An 18,517-nucleotide genomic window follows, 5' to 3' on the forward strand; every position below is an offset into this window, starting at 1 on the left:
TCTGCTCTCTTGACCCCGTCAGCGTACGAAACCGTATGCGTCCTAACTATGCCGCGACCCCGAGCACACCAAGCCGAGAGAGACCCTTGCTGTATCTTTCATAAATTTTAAATATCTTAATGAGAAGAAAAATACCATCCATATTTATCAATACCTTTGAAAGCGTTTTAAGTTCATTACGCATGTTTAATTAGAGTCGCTGGGGTTTTGGCAATAAAACATGCAGTACAGGTAGATCCACACACCTGCTGCGTTTCCTGCTCATTGTTTTCATTCCAGTGGGATAAAACCCGGCCAGGCCTTCCTGTGTACACTGACAGACAACAATGTCACGTGCTGAGTCGTGACAGTTCCATGGGAGTTTTACCTTCTGAGTCTGCTTTCCCGGGGTCACTATCTGTCATTAAAACTGGAAATGGTCTGAATACCTTTTTTTTAACCTCATATTATATCCAGCTTAAGCAGAAGCCAAAAGCTGAAACGAGTCAGAGCTTTCTTCTACCCAGTGAGTCACTTTTCCCATCCCTGCCTTAAGGAGATGGTAAGCGCCAATGCCCGGGGTAAATGTCCGGAGGCAGGGAGGGAGGCGCGAGAGCGGAGGGAGGGAAATACCGTGAGTGTGGGCGCTGTCGGACGCGACACGTACACAAGGCGCGTGACGGGAGTTGCCAGGTCCCGCCAGGTCCTGCCACTCCAGGCACCTCCGTGACATGGCAAAAATCTCATCAGAGCACTCGTCTCTCGCCGTCGCTCCTGCTCCCGGTTCTTCAGCGGCCTGGGTCACACACGAAGGCCGACCAGAACTAACTCCTCTAATGTGGAACCGAAAGAAATCGAGAGAGAATCGGCCGAGGAGGACGAGACAAAGGAAGGCGCGAGGGACGACGGCGGGCGAGGTACGGCGCGGGACCCGGGGTGAGGAGGTTACCCGTGTCAGGCCAGCAGGAAAGCAGAGAGGCGGGAAAGCAGGGAAACAGGGCCGAGCGCCTCGCTTAGTAGTTACGACACAACAGATGACTATTCGCACAAATTGAATTCATGTTTCGAGCTGATTTTCATGCCTAAGTTATCCGAAATATGTAGGCATGACGAATTAACGACAAAGGCAAACCGCGATCTAAGAACAATGCATTATTATGCACTTATAAAGAGAAACTACCACTGCTCAAGTAAGATAAAATGGCCAATAATATACCATACTTCCATACCTCTCTAACCCCGAAGCTCACACAATCAAAATTTCAAAATCTGGGTCGACTAACCCAACAACTCTTTCAAGTTACAACTGTAACCTCTATAGTAATTTAGCTTAAACTCCAAAGCCTACATTCAGAAATGTTCACGTACCCTACTACATCACACTAATTTTTTTTCTATTGCACTGCCAATCTCTCAACCGGCGTCAATTTCCCTTGCAACAAACTCTATCCTCACAATTTAAGTTACAAGATGCATCCCCCAGTCATATAATTTCCGAAACCTTTTCACTTCATAAAATCACATTCCATCTTTGTCGTAAAAATCGTAACTCCGATTACACACACGCGTTATGTACAAACTTAGAATAAAATACAGTCATAAAATTCCTAGTCCATTACGCTGTTAATCTCTGAGATCCTGTGAAACGCGGTAGTCCACCCTATCTAACACCAACAGCCTATTATATTAAAAACTCCATATCACAATATTTTAAAAATACAACTTCGCTATCACCCCCCAATCAGGGCCTGAGAAATCAATCCTCCTCCCATTCTGACACTCGGTAAAACAATTCCCTTGTTCCGAGACCTAAAAAAGACGGTCGGTTAGGGCTACGCACACACACGCCCGCACACACCAGTTTTTGCCAGTCGGTCCGCCATAGGTTCGGCGTATAACACGGGGGGGAGGGGGGAGGGGAGTGACGCCCACGAACCCCTCACTCCCGCTGGCAAAGGGTGAGCCTTACTGCGCCCTGTTCAAAGAGTGACACGGGGCACTGACACTATCGCGGGCATCGCCGGCCACCTCGCACCTCCTACTCACCGAACTCTGCCACACCCAGCTTCCTCGCACGTACCTGTTGGGGAAAACAAAAGTGGGATTAGTGTGGTCCGAATACAGACGTCAGCGTGGAAGCTATGTGCATGCTGGTTTTCACAGTACGCTTGTGTTAATAAGTATTCCATATGAAAAATAGGAAAACAAAAAAACTCTATCAACTCCATGATCTGGTCATGAGATTAACACAGAAGGAAGAGCGCCCGCGAGGGCGACGGCGACCAGACCTAGGACGCCACCACCGCACCAACCGCCCATTACTGCATAGGGACGCGTGAGGAAAGTGTCACGGTCTGCCGACAAGCAAGTATCACGTTACGGCACACTTCGGCCCAGACATAACCAGTGCTTCCACGCTCGTAATGCTCCTCCACCGGAGACACAACGTGGCCTTGCCGTAATGAGCACTGTCTCCCGCGTATGATCCCCCCCCAACACCACTATGAAACGGGGGGAGAGGGGAGCTGCAACGCATACTATGGCTTTCGCAATGACCAAGCACGTATGTAATTAGCTCCCTCCCAACTTTCGGTTTTAACCCCGCGCGAAGTAGCACCAAACCCGTCCAAAACAAGGCGACGAACGCAAAATAGGTTCCCCAAAACTCAAAGTTCGCCACCCGCCCAGAAGCACCTCGTGTATTCCAAGAGGCTCAAGGTAAGGCGACACCATCTACCGACGCCCACTCACCAGAAAATCAAAGGGCGAAAAAACCAGCACCACCTGTCTGGTTCCGCCCCGAAGTTCGCTCCGTCTTCTTCTTATTAACTTTATTCTTTTACTTCTGCTTCTTTTTCTTCATCTTCTTCCGCTTCCTCCTCCTACCCTCTCTCCTCCCACTCCTCCCCATAATTATTAACATCCATCACATCATCACCACCATCATCACCATCATCCTCTTTCTTCCTTTTCATTCCCCTTCCCTCTACAATGTTTATTTCCCATTCACGAAAAACAGCTCAAGTATCGCCGTGCCGAGTCAATTAACATGCCCCCCCCCCTAAAAAAAAAAAAAAGCTATACATGACAGTCCATGCATAACATTTTTTACTTTTTTCACTCCCCACCCACCCCCCATCAGAAATCGCTACATCAACAAATACGTGTCGTGAAAGATCAGCTACTGTCTACATCCGTCACCATTCTCCTCTCCCTGCCCCCCTCCCCCGCCCCCTCCCCCGACCTTTCGGTGCTTTGAAAAGGTCGTCGCTGCGAGGAATCCGCGAGTGACTGTCAAGACGACCCTGGAATCACGTCTTTCTCCGACACTGACCTGCTTACAGGTTTTGAAGCGAGGCGAGGAGATGAGAGATGAGGAGTATGGAAGGAGGAGAGGAGGAAGAGGAGAGAGGGGAGAGAGGAGAGGAGAGGGGGAATAGGAGAGAGGAGACGAGACGAGACGAGACGAGGCGAGACGAGACGAGACGAGACGAGAGAAGAGGAGAGAATAGAAGAGGAGAGGAGAGAATAGAAGAGGAGAGGAGAGAAAAGAAGAGGGGAGAGAGGAGAGATGAGGTAAGATAGAAGGAGAGGAGAGGAGAGGAGAGGAGAGGAGAGGAGAGGAGAGAGAGGAGAAGAGGAGAGGAGAGGAGAGGAGAGGAGAGATAGGAGAGAAGAGAAGAGAAGAGAAGAGAAGAGAAGAGAAGAGAAGAGAAGAAGAAGAGAGGAAGAGAGAGAGAAAGAGAGAAAGAGAGAAAGAGAGAGAGAAAGAAAGAAAGAGAGAGAGAGAGAGAGAGAGAGAGAGGAGAGAGAGAGAGAGAGAGAGAGAGAGAGAGAGAGAGAGAGAGAGAGAGAGAGAGAGAGAGAGAGAGAGAGAGAGAGAGAGAGAGAGGAGGGACGAGAACTCCCTAAACGTACATACCACAAACTAAACAAAATAAGTGCCTGCGACCAGTCCTCCCCGCGGCCCTCCCTCGCCTCCCAACAGAGAGAGAAAAAGAACCCCAAGGACCAGCCATGTTTACAGACAACTCCTACAGCCAACAGGCCCGAGCCGTGGCCTCCCATACAAAATCTCGACCCACTGTTCCTTCGCCAAACGGGCTTCGTAACGCAATATCAAACAGCGGCCCTGCATGCCTACCTGTGTTGTCTTATCCAGGGTTAATGGACACCGACAAGAGACGCGCGTGAAAAAAAAGAGGCGTACACACCTTATTCAGAACTTTTTGCACCCAACGCTGACGCACGACAAAAAAAAAGTGGACTTAAAAGGAAAAGGGAAAAAAAAAAACGTTCACCCTCAAGGCACGGCGGTCCTCGAGGCGCGTCGACACGGCACCCGCCCCCGAGGCCTCCGACTCAGCCTTGGGCGGGGTGGGTGCGGGTGGAGGGAGAGAGAGAGAGAGTGAGTGAGTGAGGGAGGGAGGAGGGAGGGAGGGAGGGAGGGAGAGAGGAGAGTGGGTGAGAGAGAGAGAGAGGGAGAGAGAGAGGGAGAGAGAAAGGGAGAGAGAAAGGGAGAGAAGAAAGGGAGAGAGAAGGGAAAAGAGAAAAAAGAAAAAAAAGAGAAAAAAGAGAAAAAAAAGATAGAGAGAGCGAAAAAGGGGGAGAAGAGAGAAAAAAAGGGAGGGAGGGAGGGAGGGAGGGAGGGAGAGGAGGGAGGGAGGAGAGGGAGAGGAGAGGAGAGGAGAGGGAGAGGGAGAGAGAGGAGGAGAGAGAGAGGAGAGAGAGGAGAGAGAGAGAGAGAGAGAGAGAGAGAGAGAAGGGAAGAGAGGGAGGGGGTCACTGAGACACATCTTCCCACTGCCCATCGGGAACCCCAATGCCCACCCTCTAACTCCGTCCCATCATGCCCTTTGCTTCCTTCGAATACTGCCTCTCTTCGTTTCTTCTATAGCAATCTTTTCCTTTCCCTCCGTATCCTTCTGCTCTCTTTCCCCTCTTTTCCTCTTCCTTTCGTTCTCCTGCTCTTCTCTCCTCCTCCTTCCTCCTCCCAACTCTCACCTCTCTCTCCACTCTCTCCTCCCTCCTGTCCCCACTCCCTCCTCCCTCCTACTATTTCTCCACTCCCTCCTTCCTCTCCCTCCTCCTCCCTCCCACTTCCCTCCTCCCGCCTCCTCCCCCTTCCCCCTTTACCTAACATGTCGATATCTCGAAGGCGACGCGAGGCTTCCCGCCCATGTTCCCCTCCGCCCGCGCGGGAAGAACGCTAGTCGCCTTATCGTTATCAGTGCACATAACGACACAGGCCCCGCCCCCTTCCCCTAAACGTGCCCTTTATCGCCCAAAACTCTCCGACGACTATAACCTTGAGTGGAATCCCGTGTAAGAAGCCCACCAGCGAGCCTCCGTCGCCGTCATCGCATTGCCCACGGCCGCCCACAGTCGCCCACAGCCGCCCCCAAACACACAAACCGCGAGCACATTAACCACTGCAACAACCCTCCCTCTCCCGGTACGCGGAGGCCAGTCAAAGAGGTTCTGAGGGAGCAGAGGAGATGATGCAGTGATCACCGCTCGGCGTACCATGTGACGTAAAATGCTGTCGCCAAAATAGATAACTTAAATCAATATTATTTACAGGAGATCATAACATACAGAGGCGGTGTACAGAAAAAAAATACTTAAGAGCTAAAACCACAATCCGAACACAAATAGATGCAAGCGCCCTGATCATCACACAGACACACCACATCATAAAACGGGTTCAATCAAAAAACGACTTAATTGGCATGTACCCCGTGTCACCCGAGCAACAAGTATCGGATACTATACCCGCGTTCGAGTTCGGTCGGATGGGTCAACGTATCCTGGCGCCTGTCCAAGCCTCGTCCGACGCCCATACTTTCCATGACAACAGCAGCCCTACGCCCGTTGCGTGACCCACAGGATAATCGGGTGTACAAAAAAATGAGAGCTGATATGAAAGAGTTGTAATGGAGTTTTTGTCACGGAGAAGTACTGTCGTCGTTATAAAAAAAATAATAATATATATAAATATATATATATATATATATATATATATATATATATATATATATATATATATATATATATATATATATATAGATGAGAGAGAGAGAGGAGAGAGAGAGAGAGGAGGAGAGAGAGAGAGAGAGAGAGAGAGAGAAAGAAACAGGGCGACTAAAATTTCCGACCCAGGGCTTTCTCCAAGATTCGGAAGCCCACTCTTCAACCACCACCAAAAACTGCAATCACCCACGACCAAAAAGTGCAATCACTCCAGTGCTAGGAACCAAAACAAACCTCTCCTGCGCACGGTGGGCGTACTGACCTTGGTGTTGGGCGGGGGCGGGGTGATCAGCTGCCTGACCACCTCTACGTCTTCGTCAGAAGTGTCCTCCATGGTGCGGCCCGAATCACTCGAGGTGTACATCCTATCGCATCCTTATCTTTTGTTTCTTTGCCTCTTTCTGTTTCGTTTTTTTCTCTGTTAGTGAGTTATTCTTTCACATATATATTGTCATCAGCACTTAAAAAAACACGTATTCTTATCAACTCACAGAAGTTCACTAAAACGCGTCACTCCTCAAATTTCCTCAAATGCTGCAAAACAAACACAATATCCATCAACGAAAAGAAAACCACGGAAGAATAAAACATTTTCTATTTTTTTTACATAACGAACGACGATCGTAATCTTCGCTCTCCCTCCCCATCAGCAGTCCTTTCCCTCTCCCCTTCGCCCCCACCGTCACTGCGGCCGCTCTCCCCCGCCATCCACGCACCGCATCGCCCGGGTCACTCGCTGCAGCATCGCCACGGACTCCTGGGGGATCGGCTGCCTACGCAAACACTGAGACGCTTTCACATTATTAGCGTAACTGCACGCTGTCTCTATGCCTCCAGGCTCGACAGTCCCAAGTTTTTATGGACACAATCTCCTCTCACCGCCATACATGGGCGATGCTACAAAACAGCCTCTGCTAATCCATCTGTGGTTCTCTCGTGTACGTTCACCTCGAAAAAGTAGCAAAATAAGAACGGTTTACTGCTCTTAAGGACGAAAAAGGCCTTAGCTTGCAATGCTGTCCGTACGATTATTCATATGACCGTTCTTGTAAATTCTGTCTTCTCTCCTTTCCTCATATTCTTCTCTTTCTTTTTCCTCCATCTTTATTTTTCTGTTCTCTTTTCTTTCTTCTCCTCTCTTTCTCCTCTTCTCCTCCTGCCACGCATTCACCTTTTCACAAGAATATCCCTTCCTTCTCCCCTGACCTTTCCCCTCTGCCGTTACTTTCTCCTAAAATCTGAAAGTCTCACATTCATAGAAATTCATGGGACGCTCTGCAATAATATCCCCCCCCCCAAAAAAAAAAAAAAACATCGCAATGTCCCTCAGCTTCTCTCATCATTTCACGCCATAAACGTTGGACAATTTGCGTGACTTAAAAATATTATTGGTTCCTTCCCCCGAGGACTGGCTCCCCATTGAGGCCGTTAGCAAGAGGCGTCCACTCATTACTAGCAAATGGGGGTGCATCGTTTCCTGCAAATTCATACATATTTTACATGAATTTCGAGTCCTGGAGTCCTTCCAATGAGATTATCTTAAAAGTGTTAGTAAACACAAGAAATCATGGTCACTGTTTTTAATCAAATATTAGAATTGTGCGTGTATGTGTACGTATGTGCGTGTGTGCTTGTGCGTATGTGCTTGTGCATGCGTGTGCGTTTACATATAATCAATAGAAGCCTTCTGGCAATTTAGCTCGGCCGCCCTACAATATTCAGGTAAAGGAAATACCTGTAGCAATCCCCACAAACGACCCACAAACGGCCGAATGAAACACAACAACGCGACTTCCAGGCAGGAGAGAGGAGATTACATGCTAGAGGGAGAGGGAGAGAGGGCGAGGGAGAGAGAGAGAGAGAGGGAGAGGGAGAGGGAGAGGGAGAGGGAGAGGGAGAGGGAGAGGGAGAGGGAGAGAGGGTGCGGGCTGGGCAGAAGGAAGCGTGGGAAAGAATGGAAGGAGTTCGATCTAAACTACACCCTAGCATATAAAACTAACTAAATAAATAAAAGGATAAAAAGTTAATCTAATATAATTATGACAGATAACAAGTCAAAAAGTGATACACGGTATATGCTGCATCTCCACTGCAAGGCACCAAACTTGTAAAACCACAACGGAGAAAGTAGTTGCCATAACTCTTCTAACCGTATTAAACAACAGCACAAACAGAACCACCTCCCGCGCTGCCGTGGTTCTCTCTCCCTGTTTTTCTTAGTCTAGAAGTCTTAATATATCATCAGACCTTTTTTTTGTAATGTATTTTCATCACATCCCACCACTAAAAAACAGACACACAGACACGCACACGCACGCACACACGAATGGTTCTCATGAGAAAACGAAGTGGATGAGAATGCACGATTCAACCAAGTGCGAAATGTAACTGACGCGTTTCAATATCACATCCTGAGCATGTAATTCCGATGAAAATATAAGAACGACACGCGTCAATCACCCTCCTTGCCTTGCGAGGTTATTAATCCTTGATATCTACTTCCCTGTCCATTCTCATGAGAACTCCACACGATACCGCCGACAGAACCGGCTGGACAGATATCCATCTATCGCCGCACGCCAACCCCACCTTGCATGTGTTGCAGGGACCAGTGCAGACCTGAGAAACCCGGACTTTGTTCAAATGATTCTGTCTCGGGTTATTACACCCCGGTGCAATTTTCAACATTTAGCAACACCTGCTGAAATACTACAAGAGCATAAATAATCCAAAAGCTACTCTTTGCATGATTATGCATATTCTTGCAGATCATGACGATGTCGACAATACTTTTTTTAAAAATGACTGGTAAACATGGAGCAGGTAACACATCCAAACTTTCCAAACCACCCTTTACTAACGTGTGTCCGGGTTGTAATGTTAAAAACAATAACCACATAACATAAGATTCTCTTGTTCAGCCCATCATCTTTATTACACGTAAACGCGCCTTGTGATTATCAACTACCAGCATCCTATGCATATTCTGGCAACGTTAAGATATGCGTATCCCATGCACACGCCTCACGTGGAAACTCTCGTAGTAATATCATTTGCATTAAGTGCCTCTGTAAACAAACTCGACTTGAGGCTTCAGTCCGAAAGGCGTCAAAATACAATGGGTTTACTTCTCGACACCTTTTGCATATCTAAGGACCTTCTGTCCAGAATCTATCTGGGAAGGCTCGCCCGTCGTCAGCCGAAGTCCCCGTCTTCCCCGCAGTCCCTTACACAAACGCGGCTGCTGGCCACACTACCCAGACGACGCCGTTTGCGGTTACGGTTATGTTTATGTAATGTCGAGCACTTAAAAAAAAAAATCACACAATACGAGCTCCCAAGGAGTAAAAGTACATTGCATGCGACGGAACAAGCGACAAAACCTCTCAGTGGCTGACGCTCTGGAAGCAAAACGTACCACGGGTCAAGCTACCAAGTTCGATTACGAAACTTAAGTAAAACAACAACAACAACAACAAAAACGTAAGCTAACAGCAGAAGACTCGAAGATTGTGGTATAATAAATCACAGAAACAGATCCATCAATGTAAGAATTAAATCAAGCAAGAATTTCCAGGGGACGCAACAAGACGACTGTCACCTAATTAGTCAGAGCAACACCTGTTAAGGCTGTGCCACTGCCGACCGCTTGTCCCGCGAGGCGACTGACACCTCTGCCGCTGACAGCTTGGGATGCCTTGTCACCTGGCCGCCGCCGCCGCCGCCGCCGTCCTATCAGGTCGAATGCCGCTCTTCTAGATAAGCCTAATACAGACGCGTCAGAAGGGCAGGTTTACGACCAACAATACTTGTTATAGAACAGAGCATCAAAAAATATAATTACTGAGGCAAAGAGTACAAAGAAACCACACAATTTTCTAACTCGCTTCCCACTAACTCAAAGGCCCCCAAAATGAACGGCATTTTTTCGCCGGCTCCCAGCACCTGCGATGACACCAGCAAAACCTCGTGGGCGCGGCCTCGCCTCACGGGGCATCTCAATTAAGAGCATGATGGGGCAGGTGGCGGGCGCGGGAGGCGTGGTCCTCCGACGCGACCGCCAGCAGGATCGTAAAGCAGGCCAAAGCGTCCGCCGCCATTCCCGGAACACGGGAGTCGCCGCCCAGAGACTCCATTTCGTTCGAGATGCCGCGCGCTCGAGATAACTAAAAAGAAAATTACGCTCTCGCCTGAAATCCGCAGCGAAGGGCGTACACATGCGATAAGGCCCTTGTAATCACTTATTAGCCATGCTCGCGCGCCGCGGCTTTGGGCGTAGCGTGGGCGCGCCGGCACGCGTGGGCGAAGGCGGAGCTCAGGCAAACGGACCCCGGACCGTACTTTACGACGTGGCAGGACCTCGTAAACACAAGCTGCCGCAAAGCGATAATTAGCCCGCTGGCATATATGGGCGTAGGCGCAACATATCTCAAGTCCCGTGGGCTGCCCTCGCTCTATGCACGCTACGCTCTGGCATCGTGGTAAACGCAATTAAAAGAACGCATGAACTCAGAGCTAAGGACGGAGCGTGTGCAGCGACCGTGGAACGGGAACAGAACCCATCATCTTCATCAAGAGCTTTGATTCCTCTCATTAGCTCCGCCCAGCTGACTTGCATAATTGGACTCATAGTATATACTTTGGCTAATTGATATCATAATAAATTCATATTATATCCAATTACTATGACACGAATATCTCATTAAATCTAACATATGTATATAACCCGATAAGCAAATCACACAAACCTAAAAAATCGAAATAAATCCCTCAACAAAAATAAACAACAACAACAAAAACAACCAATAAATTAATAAAAAACCGACGAAAGAACTTCATGAACGACCACCCCGGAGGAGCGGGCCGCCGCCATCCAGACAAACCCCCTTGTCCCCCCCCCCCTTACTTCTACGCGACCACATGCATTACCATTCTGAATCCATTATACCTCAAAGAAAGAAAAAAAGAGAAAAAAAATCCCGAATAAGCAACCGGCGTGCGTGCGTGATGACTCCGAGGGACATCATTGCGAGGCACGAACAAGCCTTAACGGGTCCTATTCAATCCGCGCCTCGAGACGTGTGTGTGTGCATACGCGCTTGCTTCTCCCCAGTTGCCCATTCCTATTCCCGCTTCTAATCTTTTTCTCTTTTCTTCCACTAGCTACATCTCTTCTTCTTCTTCTTCTTCTTCTTCTTTCTCTCCTTATCCTCTCCTTCCTTATCTTTATCCTTTCTCTTTCTCTTTCTCTCCCTCTCCCTCTCACTCTCCCTCTCCCTCTCCCTCTCTTCCCTTCTCGTACTATACATTCTCCTCTTCTCCGTTTCCCACCCACCGAACTTTACAAGCTTTGTAGGAAACACCAAACTAAACTAAAGCCAAGAACTGCAAATCACAGTCCCTCTTCACGTCAAAAAACGATCATGACTAAACTGAAATCACCATTTCTCACTTACATAAAATCACCAATTCTCACATGCATTTCCAAAAAAGAGCAAAAAAAATACATCTCAAACCGAAATCAGAATCGCGTGATCTTGTTCCGTTCAGATGAAAAAGGAGAAGAACAAGAACAAGAACAAGAACAAGAACAAGAAGAAGAACAAGAACAAGAAGAAGAACAAGAAGAAGAAGAAGAACAAGAACAAGAAGAAGAAGAACAAGAACAAGAACAAGAAGAAAATGAGGAAGAAGAAAAAAACTCGCCGGTTAAGGCAGCATTTCCACACCGATTCGTCAGGAACGGAGGCTCCATCTGGATGACACGGAGAAGAGGGGTCACTATGACCCCCTTACTCGGAAATGGCTAGTTCAACTCCCTACTCCTCGCTATTAAACTCGATACTCCCTGCTTTCTAACTCCATACCCCTTGCTTTTAAAAGTTCTCTCGCGTGGCAGAACAAATACTTAGTGCTATATGTGGCCGCGATATTATGGAAAACAGAAGAGCATAAACGACACGGTTACTTGGCTGAGTAATGTGGAAATCTGAACTGCCTCAAGCGCAATAATTAACTAACTGTTTCGGCCATTACACAAGGTCTGGTCCAGCTCTAATTTTGCAGTTTAACTATTTTTTTGTGTGTATGTGTGTGTGTGTATGTACACACACACACACACACACACACACACACACACACACACACACACACACACACACACACACACACACACACACACACACACACACACACACACACACACACACACACACACACACACACACAAAATTCATCCGTTCCTCCCCCCACACATCCAAAGGTAAACACGTACGTGCGCCTCGCCCTGCGTAAGCGAGCGCAAGTACCTAAACACCCGCCGATGCGTCACCGTCCGTGTGAACATGAATCACAAATTTATATCCCGCCTGCAGCCTCTTCGCGAGCAGGCAGCGTGACCGCAAACGACGGCCGGACACGAGACCACTCTGGGCCGCAGGCGTGTACTCTCAAGAGGACGATGCACGTGGACTCGAGATGCAAGCAACTCGCAAAGAACTCGAACAGACTAACTCCATGCTACAAAGTGGTATTTAGTGAGGCTGTGGGAACATACTTGGAAAGTTGCTTAACAAACGGAATATACGTGCATCCTTGACAACTCACTCACCCTCTCCCTCTCCCTCTCCCTCTCCCTCTCCCTCTTTCTCTTTCCTTTATGCTTTCTTTCTACTTCACCCACCGCCTCCTGCCTCCTTTGTGGCACCAAGCATGGCATTAGATAATCTAGAATATACCATGTAGCCAACCATACATCACTTAATAATCTAAATTCAATAAGCAGAGTTTAGTCACTACGGTGCATATGCCACAAAGGCAAAAGTTCATGCGGTTGCTTGCACCTGCTGTAATTAAACATTAAAGATGTCGAACGCTGCTTTTAAAACCGACGCCAGCTGGAGCGATACCCTGTAACCTACAACCCTCCATGATTCACTGTCTCGCGAGGTTGTGAAGCTGTGAAAGGTGAATCCAGTTCTTCCCAGGTAACAATTAGCGTGGGAACAAAAGGTCTTAGAATTTGTTTAGTCATTCGCCATTTGAGACGGTGGGGTGGCGTCAGGAGGACGGCCTCGGGAGGACGGCCTCGGCAGGGCGGCAGGCGAGGGTTGTCACCTGCAGGTGCCATGGCGAGGGAGGCGGCGTTCCCATGCCCCTCGTAAGACGAGCGCCCGGGATGTCTCACACGACCGGAAGAATGGCGTCCCTGCATTCCGTCATTACGCGCCGTTAGACTCGCAGCCATTGTGATATCGTTACAGGCGGAGACGCTGAAGGGGGTGGGAAGGGCTGATCCAGGAAGCGCCGAGACTGCGGCCGATATTCCGCTGAGCGCCGCCCATTCATTTCAGGTCGCCAGGATATACCGTTCCTAACTATCATAAAAACTTGCACGCGGCCCCACACTGGCGGCGCTGTGGCGATGCAGACGTGAGCTCTGTTTCTGCGGTGTCCAAAAAAAAATGAAAAATACGAACACGCATACGGACATTATATAAAAGTTTCCAATGGTCATAAAACGGGCAGTGTAACGGAAACTACAAAAAAGAAATTATGAAAAGTAAAATATGAAAAGGACAGAAAAGTCTCAAAGGCTACATTAACTTCCCGCACTGTCATCCCCTGTCGCCCAAACCGCAACCGCTCTGAATGGTTACTTCTATAATATGAAAATGTAACTACATTACCTTTACCACTAAAACTACTGCAGCATACTAATGCCCGAACCATCGCCATTACTCAAGATTAAAAGTGAAAGGCCAAGACATCGAAAGTCTGAACAGTTCGTCATAATATTATTGTGGAGATTTCACTGGCCATAAATTGAGTAACTGGGGTTGGCTGGCCACCTTTAAGTTCCATTATGGACCCTATATTTACTAGCCTACAGCACCCACCAGGCATACAGGCATAAATCTCATTGGTCTACTCGCACTTATGTAACGGACTATTCGAACACGGTTACGCACACTGGAAATACGCGCACACGAACGGTAGTTGCGCACATGCTAATTCATTAATATTATCTACACAGGCGCTCAACAGCGTCAACAAAAGGCTGATCGGAAAGAACTATCAGGAAGTTAATCACAATAAATATAAGACAAAAAATAAACAAAAGCAACAAAGCGGAGGACTGGGGAGGCAGATCGAAGTTAGCAAGATGACCCTTACAACAGCCACGACGAGCGAGCGAAGCAGCGAACCGCGCCGCGCACAGCCGGGAGTTACACTGCACCAATTAATGATCTCACGTTGTTCTACAAGCGCAGTACGCAATTTAGGTTGTGCTAATTGTCGCATGATAAGATCAGAGGTCGCTCATCCCAGCGTACCGGCGGCGTGAAGCTCGACCGAGGAAGGGTGAGGGGGTGCGGACTCGTGTCGGGGTGATTTTCTCCCCTCCTTGCTCAGCAGCTGCTCGGGAAAATGCAAATGCACGAGGAAAAGGGATTCTGCCAAGTGTAACAATACGCTCGCAACGGAAGAGGCGGAGAGATAGTGAAGGAGATAAAGACAGAAAGAGAAAGAGAGAGAGAGAAGCGAGAAGAAAAGAACATACACACACGCGCGCGCGTGTACGTGTGCCGAACTTGTCTTTCTTTAATCGCTTTCGTAATCAAACAGGAGACACGTTTCTCGATTTTTCTTCGAGTTATTTACACCTTCGCAAATGTCAGCACTTGAATGCCACACATCCGGCGAGCCCTGGCGCCAGGTTGAAATCGTGCCGCTTCAGACATCGGTAACACGGGATCCTGCACTTGCGAGTGTGTGCAAGCCATGTCCACGTCAATGCCAGCCTAAAGAGGCATAACTACATGAGGAATCTCAACAAAAATGAGCATGTCACTTCACTTTCCATAAACAAATGTCTCTGCAACGTGGTTTTAAAAAAATCGACTAGAATTAATAGGCAAATCAAACTACTAAAATCCGCATCGCTGGCCTATATTCACGTTCAGAGCGAGTTCCACAAAAGCAGTAGGCCTTCCCTGATTAGCACCCTTCCTCTTTTCCTGGTTCTTCAACTCCCACTCCCACACCTACAACTACACTTACACCTACACTACCTACCCCCTCACCACTCCACCTCCCTCCCAATCCCACCTCACTCACCCTCCACCTCCCCCCACCTTCCCACACCACTCCCACTCCCACTCCCACTCCCACTCCCACACCTACACCTACACCTACACCACTCCCGTTCACACCCACACCAATCCTACACCCACATCCACACACCCCGCCCCCAACCGGCCGCAGAGGGCGTACGAGGCGGCGTGGCAGCGGCGGCCCACCCCGTCCCCGCCACAAACCGGTCAGCTGGAGAGGTGAAACTCCCCGCTCACGACCTTACTACACCGCTTCTGTCTGTACGGTTTCACGACCACAGTCAGTCAGGTTTCGCCCCCCTTTCTGCGTTTCTTCTATTTATCTATTATTCCCTCATTCTGTCGTCCCTCTCTTCGCAAACTCACAGGGACAACGAAGAAAAAGGGAAACGTTTCCGCTAAATACTCGAGTAAAAAAAAAATAGAAAACGATTGTACATCTCCCTTTATTGCTCCCGCGAGTGCCGGGTGGCCACGAAGGTGCTTGCTTGGCGTGCTCGAGCTGGGCTTCAGGCAATGCAAGCAAGCAAGCGTACGACGCAACATTAAGCCGCATGCACATACTTCACCCGGCGAGGCTGCCTTAACAATGCCCCGAGTGGCGGTCGTGCTGCTTGGCATTCAGCATCGCGACACGTGCCGTCGTAAATGCTCCCCTGCCCCTGCCCCCTGCCCCTTACTCCCACTCCCTGCCACTGTCCCCTTACATTTTAATTCTCTGCCCCTGCTCCATTACCTCTTGATTCCTTGGCCTCTGCCCCTGTCCCCTTACATTTTAATTCACTACCCCTGTCCCTTGACACTTTCCTCCCTACCCCTCCCCTATCCCCTTTACCCTCTTACTTCCCCACCCCTTACTCCTTACCCTTACCCTATACCCCCATCTCCTCCTCCTCCTCCCTCCTCCTCTACCACCCTCGGTGCGCCAATGTTATCCTTTCCATCTATCAACCGATCGGCTTCCATTAAATGATTGCCGTTACTTAGAGGCCTGGCGCGCGGCCACGACGGACGCGCAACACCCGATACCGTTACCACAGTCCGCTGACAATACGCGCCAATTATTGCCACTCGATCGTGACGCCTTATCTGCCTTCCTCTCAGCCAAACGACGAAGGCATCGACGGTAAGTGGCAAGATATCTCGAAAGCGACGAAGGACTTTCAATGCCACGAACTTGCACGCAGCCCTGGGTGCGTTTTTTCCCCCCCGACTTTCTCCGTTAGTCACTCATGCACTCGCTTATTCATTCGCATATTCATTCTCGCACACAATGAAGCACGCACACAAGTCTACAAACTCATGCACAGACACATAAATACATACAGAAATACATACATAAACACACAACAAATACACACATACACAAATCTAAACACACACGCAAAAACATACACATAAGTAAATCCACACGTACACAAATACACACCCATACACAAATACACTTAAAATTACAGACATACACAAATGCACACCCATAAACAAATCCACATACAGACACAAATCCACACTCATATACAACTGAGTACACACATATACAAATGCACACAAAAAATACATAAACTTAAATAAATACATACACATACACAAATACATACATGTATACAAATGCAATCACAGATATAAACAAATACACAAATGTACAAAGAAATACACACATACACAAATGCACATACACATACACAAGTGAACTGAACAAACTTACACAGTAAACAGACACATACCCAAATGAACACACACATATACATATACATATACTATACATATACATATACATATACATATACATATACATATACACACACACGCACGCACGCACGCACGCACACATACATACATACATACATACATACATACATACACGCACACGCACACGCACACGCACACGCACACGCACACGCACACGCACACACCTATACTTTTCTCATTCCTTTACTTTTTCATTATTTATTCATTTATCTACTTTTTGGGCTTTTGTTCTATCTTACTGCCCCCTACCCTCGTCACCCTGCCATCCCCCCGCCCTGCCCCGCGTCCCGCCGCTGTCCATCAGGGTCAAACCGCTCACATTCTTGCCCGATGTCTCTGCGTCGAGCAGCGTTCCCCTGCCGGCCTCAGCTGAACCCTTCCTCCTCGCCAGCGGCCAGGGCGAACCCTACTTTCGTACACCGCCATCGGCACTTCAAATTTTGCTTTATAAATATAACATGTTATCAAACATTTACATTCCATTGTCTAGTGAGTCGCAGTGCGCCAGTGTCAAGGCCCGGGCACCTGTTGCTGGTGGGCGGTGCAGGTGGGCAGCGAAGGAGGGCGAGCGAGGGGCGTCCGGGGAGGGGTACAGCGGGAGGGGTCAGCGGGGCCGGGGGCGCTGTCATCGTGTACGGCAGGTAGCGTGGCGGCCTCTGTTCTCCAAACCCCTGATGATGGTGTTCTTCTTCCCTCGCGACGCTAATGGCTCATTACAGGTGCTGAGTTCCAGGCTGACCCCGTTTGGGAGCAGCGCCCTTCGTTATCGCCGGCCGGGTTGCGTCGCGGACCTCGTCGCCGTGAGGCCAACAAAACAACAACACACCGGCCGTGTTAAACATACGCAAGAGGTTCATTAAGGCAAAAAGCTCCGCTTGCGACAGCACCGGAATAATCATGACATCACCACAATAGCCCGATGTGCACGGAGAGGTGCATTGCGGAGGCCAGGCTGCAAGTGGCGTCGGCGGGGCGAACGCTGGCGTGGAGGCAGAGAGATGCACACGTGAAAAGTGGAACGCGGTAATATTCACCCCGAACTCCCAGCTTTCCAATCCACAGGGAAGGGACTCACTCGGCACCGCTGTTACTTTTTTTACACGCAACCGCATATCACATCACCACACTACAACGCCGACACTCCAAGCACCACGACAGCTACAAACTCCTCCGGAACCTCAAGGAGCACAGCGGCGCACACACGAGGAGCACATGAGCACAGGGGTCCGCCTTGCAGAACGGAGGGCCGAGGTACACTGAGCGAGGCGCAGGGAGAGATGTAGGTGGCCGCCCCACCTACTCGGCCGAGTCTTCGGGAAAGTGGACGGCCGGCTAGCCAGTCCTACCTTAACCGGTCACGTCGTAAGGAGAGTTTCCGGCAGAAAATCCTTGTGCCTCGGGTAACGGTAGCATTCCCGCGTGTGTCAGAGGTACCTGTATGCGGGTAGGACGGTGTGGCGACGCAAGCACGGCGCATTTGTGTGTGCGTGTGCGACCAAACTACGTCGTGGAAGAGAATCCGGCTCTGGCGACCACTGCCTTATGTGACGAAGGGGCGTTCTTGCAAAGTGGGAAACTAGTTTGGCCTAAGCTAAACCCGTTCTCGTTGATGCATACCGACATCCTCATTAGTTCAGCGA

The 18,517-nt window shown here is 49.0% G+C and overlaps 1 protein-coding gene across 10 annotated transcripts in view; it reads right to left on the reverse strand.

Moving 5' to 3' along the window:
- Nucleotides 1-18,517, reverse strand: part of LOC119579456 (mitogen-activated protein kinase-binding protein 1-like) — a 134,679-nt gene that overhangs the window by 76,179 nt on the left and 39,983 nt on the right. Inside the window, exons 1-2 of one of the 10 annotated variants that reach the window (XM_037927276.1) lie at nucleotides 18,055-18,108; nucleotides 6,275-6,546 (exon numbers count right to left, since the gene is read on the reverse strand). The exons of 8 other annotated variants lie outside the window; for them this stretch is intronic. In XM_037927276.1, the coding sequence (XP_037783204.1) occupies nucleotides 6,275-6,376 (102 nt within the window). In that variant the 5' untranslated portion in view covers nucleotides 6,377-6,546; nucleotides 18,055-18,108. Of the gene's footprint in view, nucleotides 1-6,274; nucleotides 6,547-14,187; nucleotides 14,207-18,054; nucleotides 18,109-18,517 lie in introns of those variants that run through there. One more of the 10 variants, XM_037927277.1, reaches the window with a different exon arrangement.

The sequence above is a fragment of the Penaeus monodon genome, chromosome 12, assembly GCF_015228065.2.
Source record: "Penaeus monodon isolate SGIC_2016 chromosome 12, NSTDA_Pmon_1, whole genome shotgun sequence".
Classification (NCBI taxonomy): domain Eukaryota; kingdom Metazoa; phylum Arthropoda; class Malacostraca; order Decapoda; family Penaeidae; genus Penaeus; species Penaeus monodon.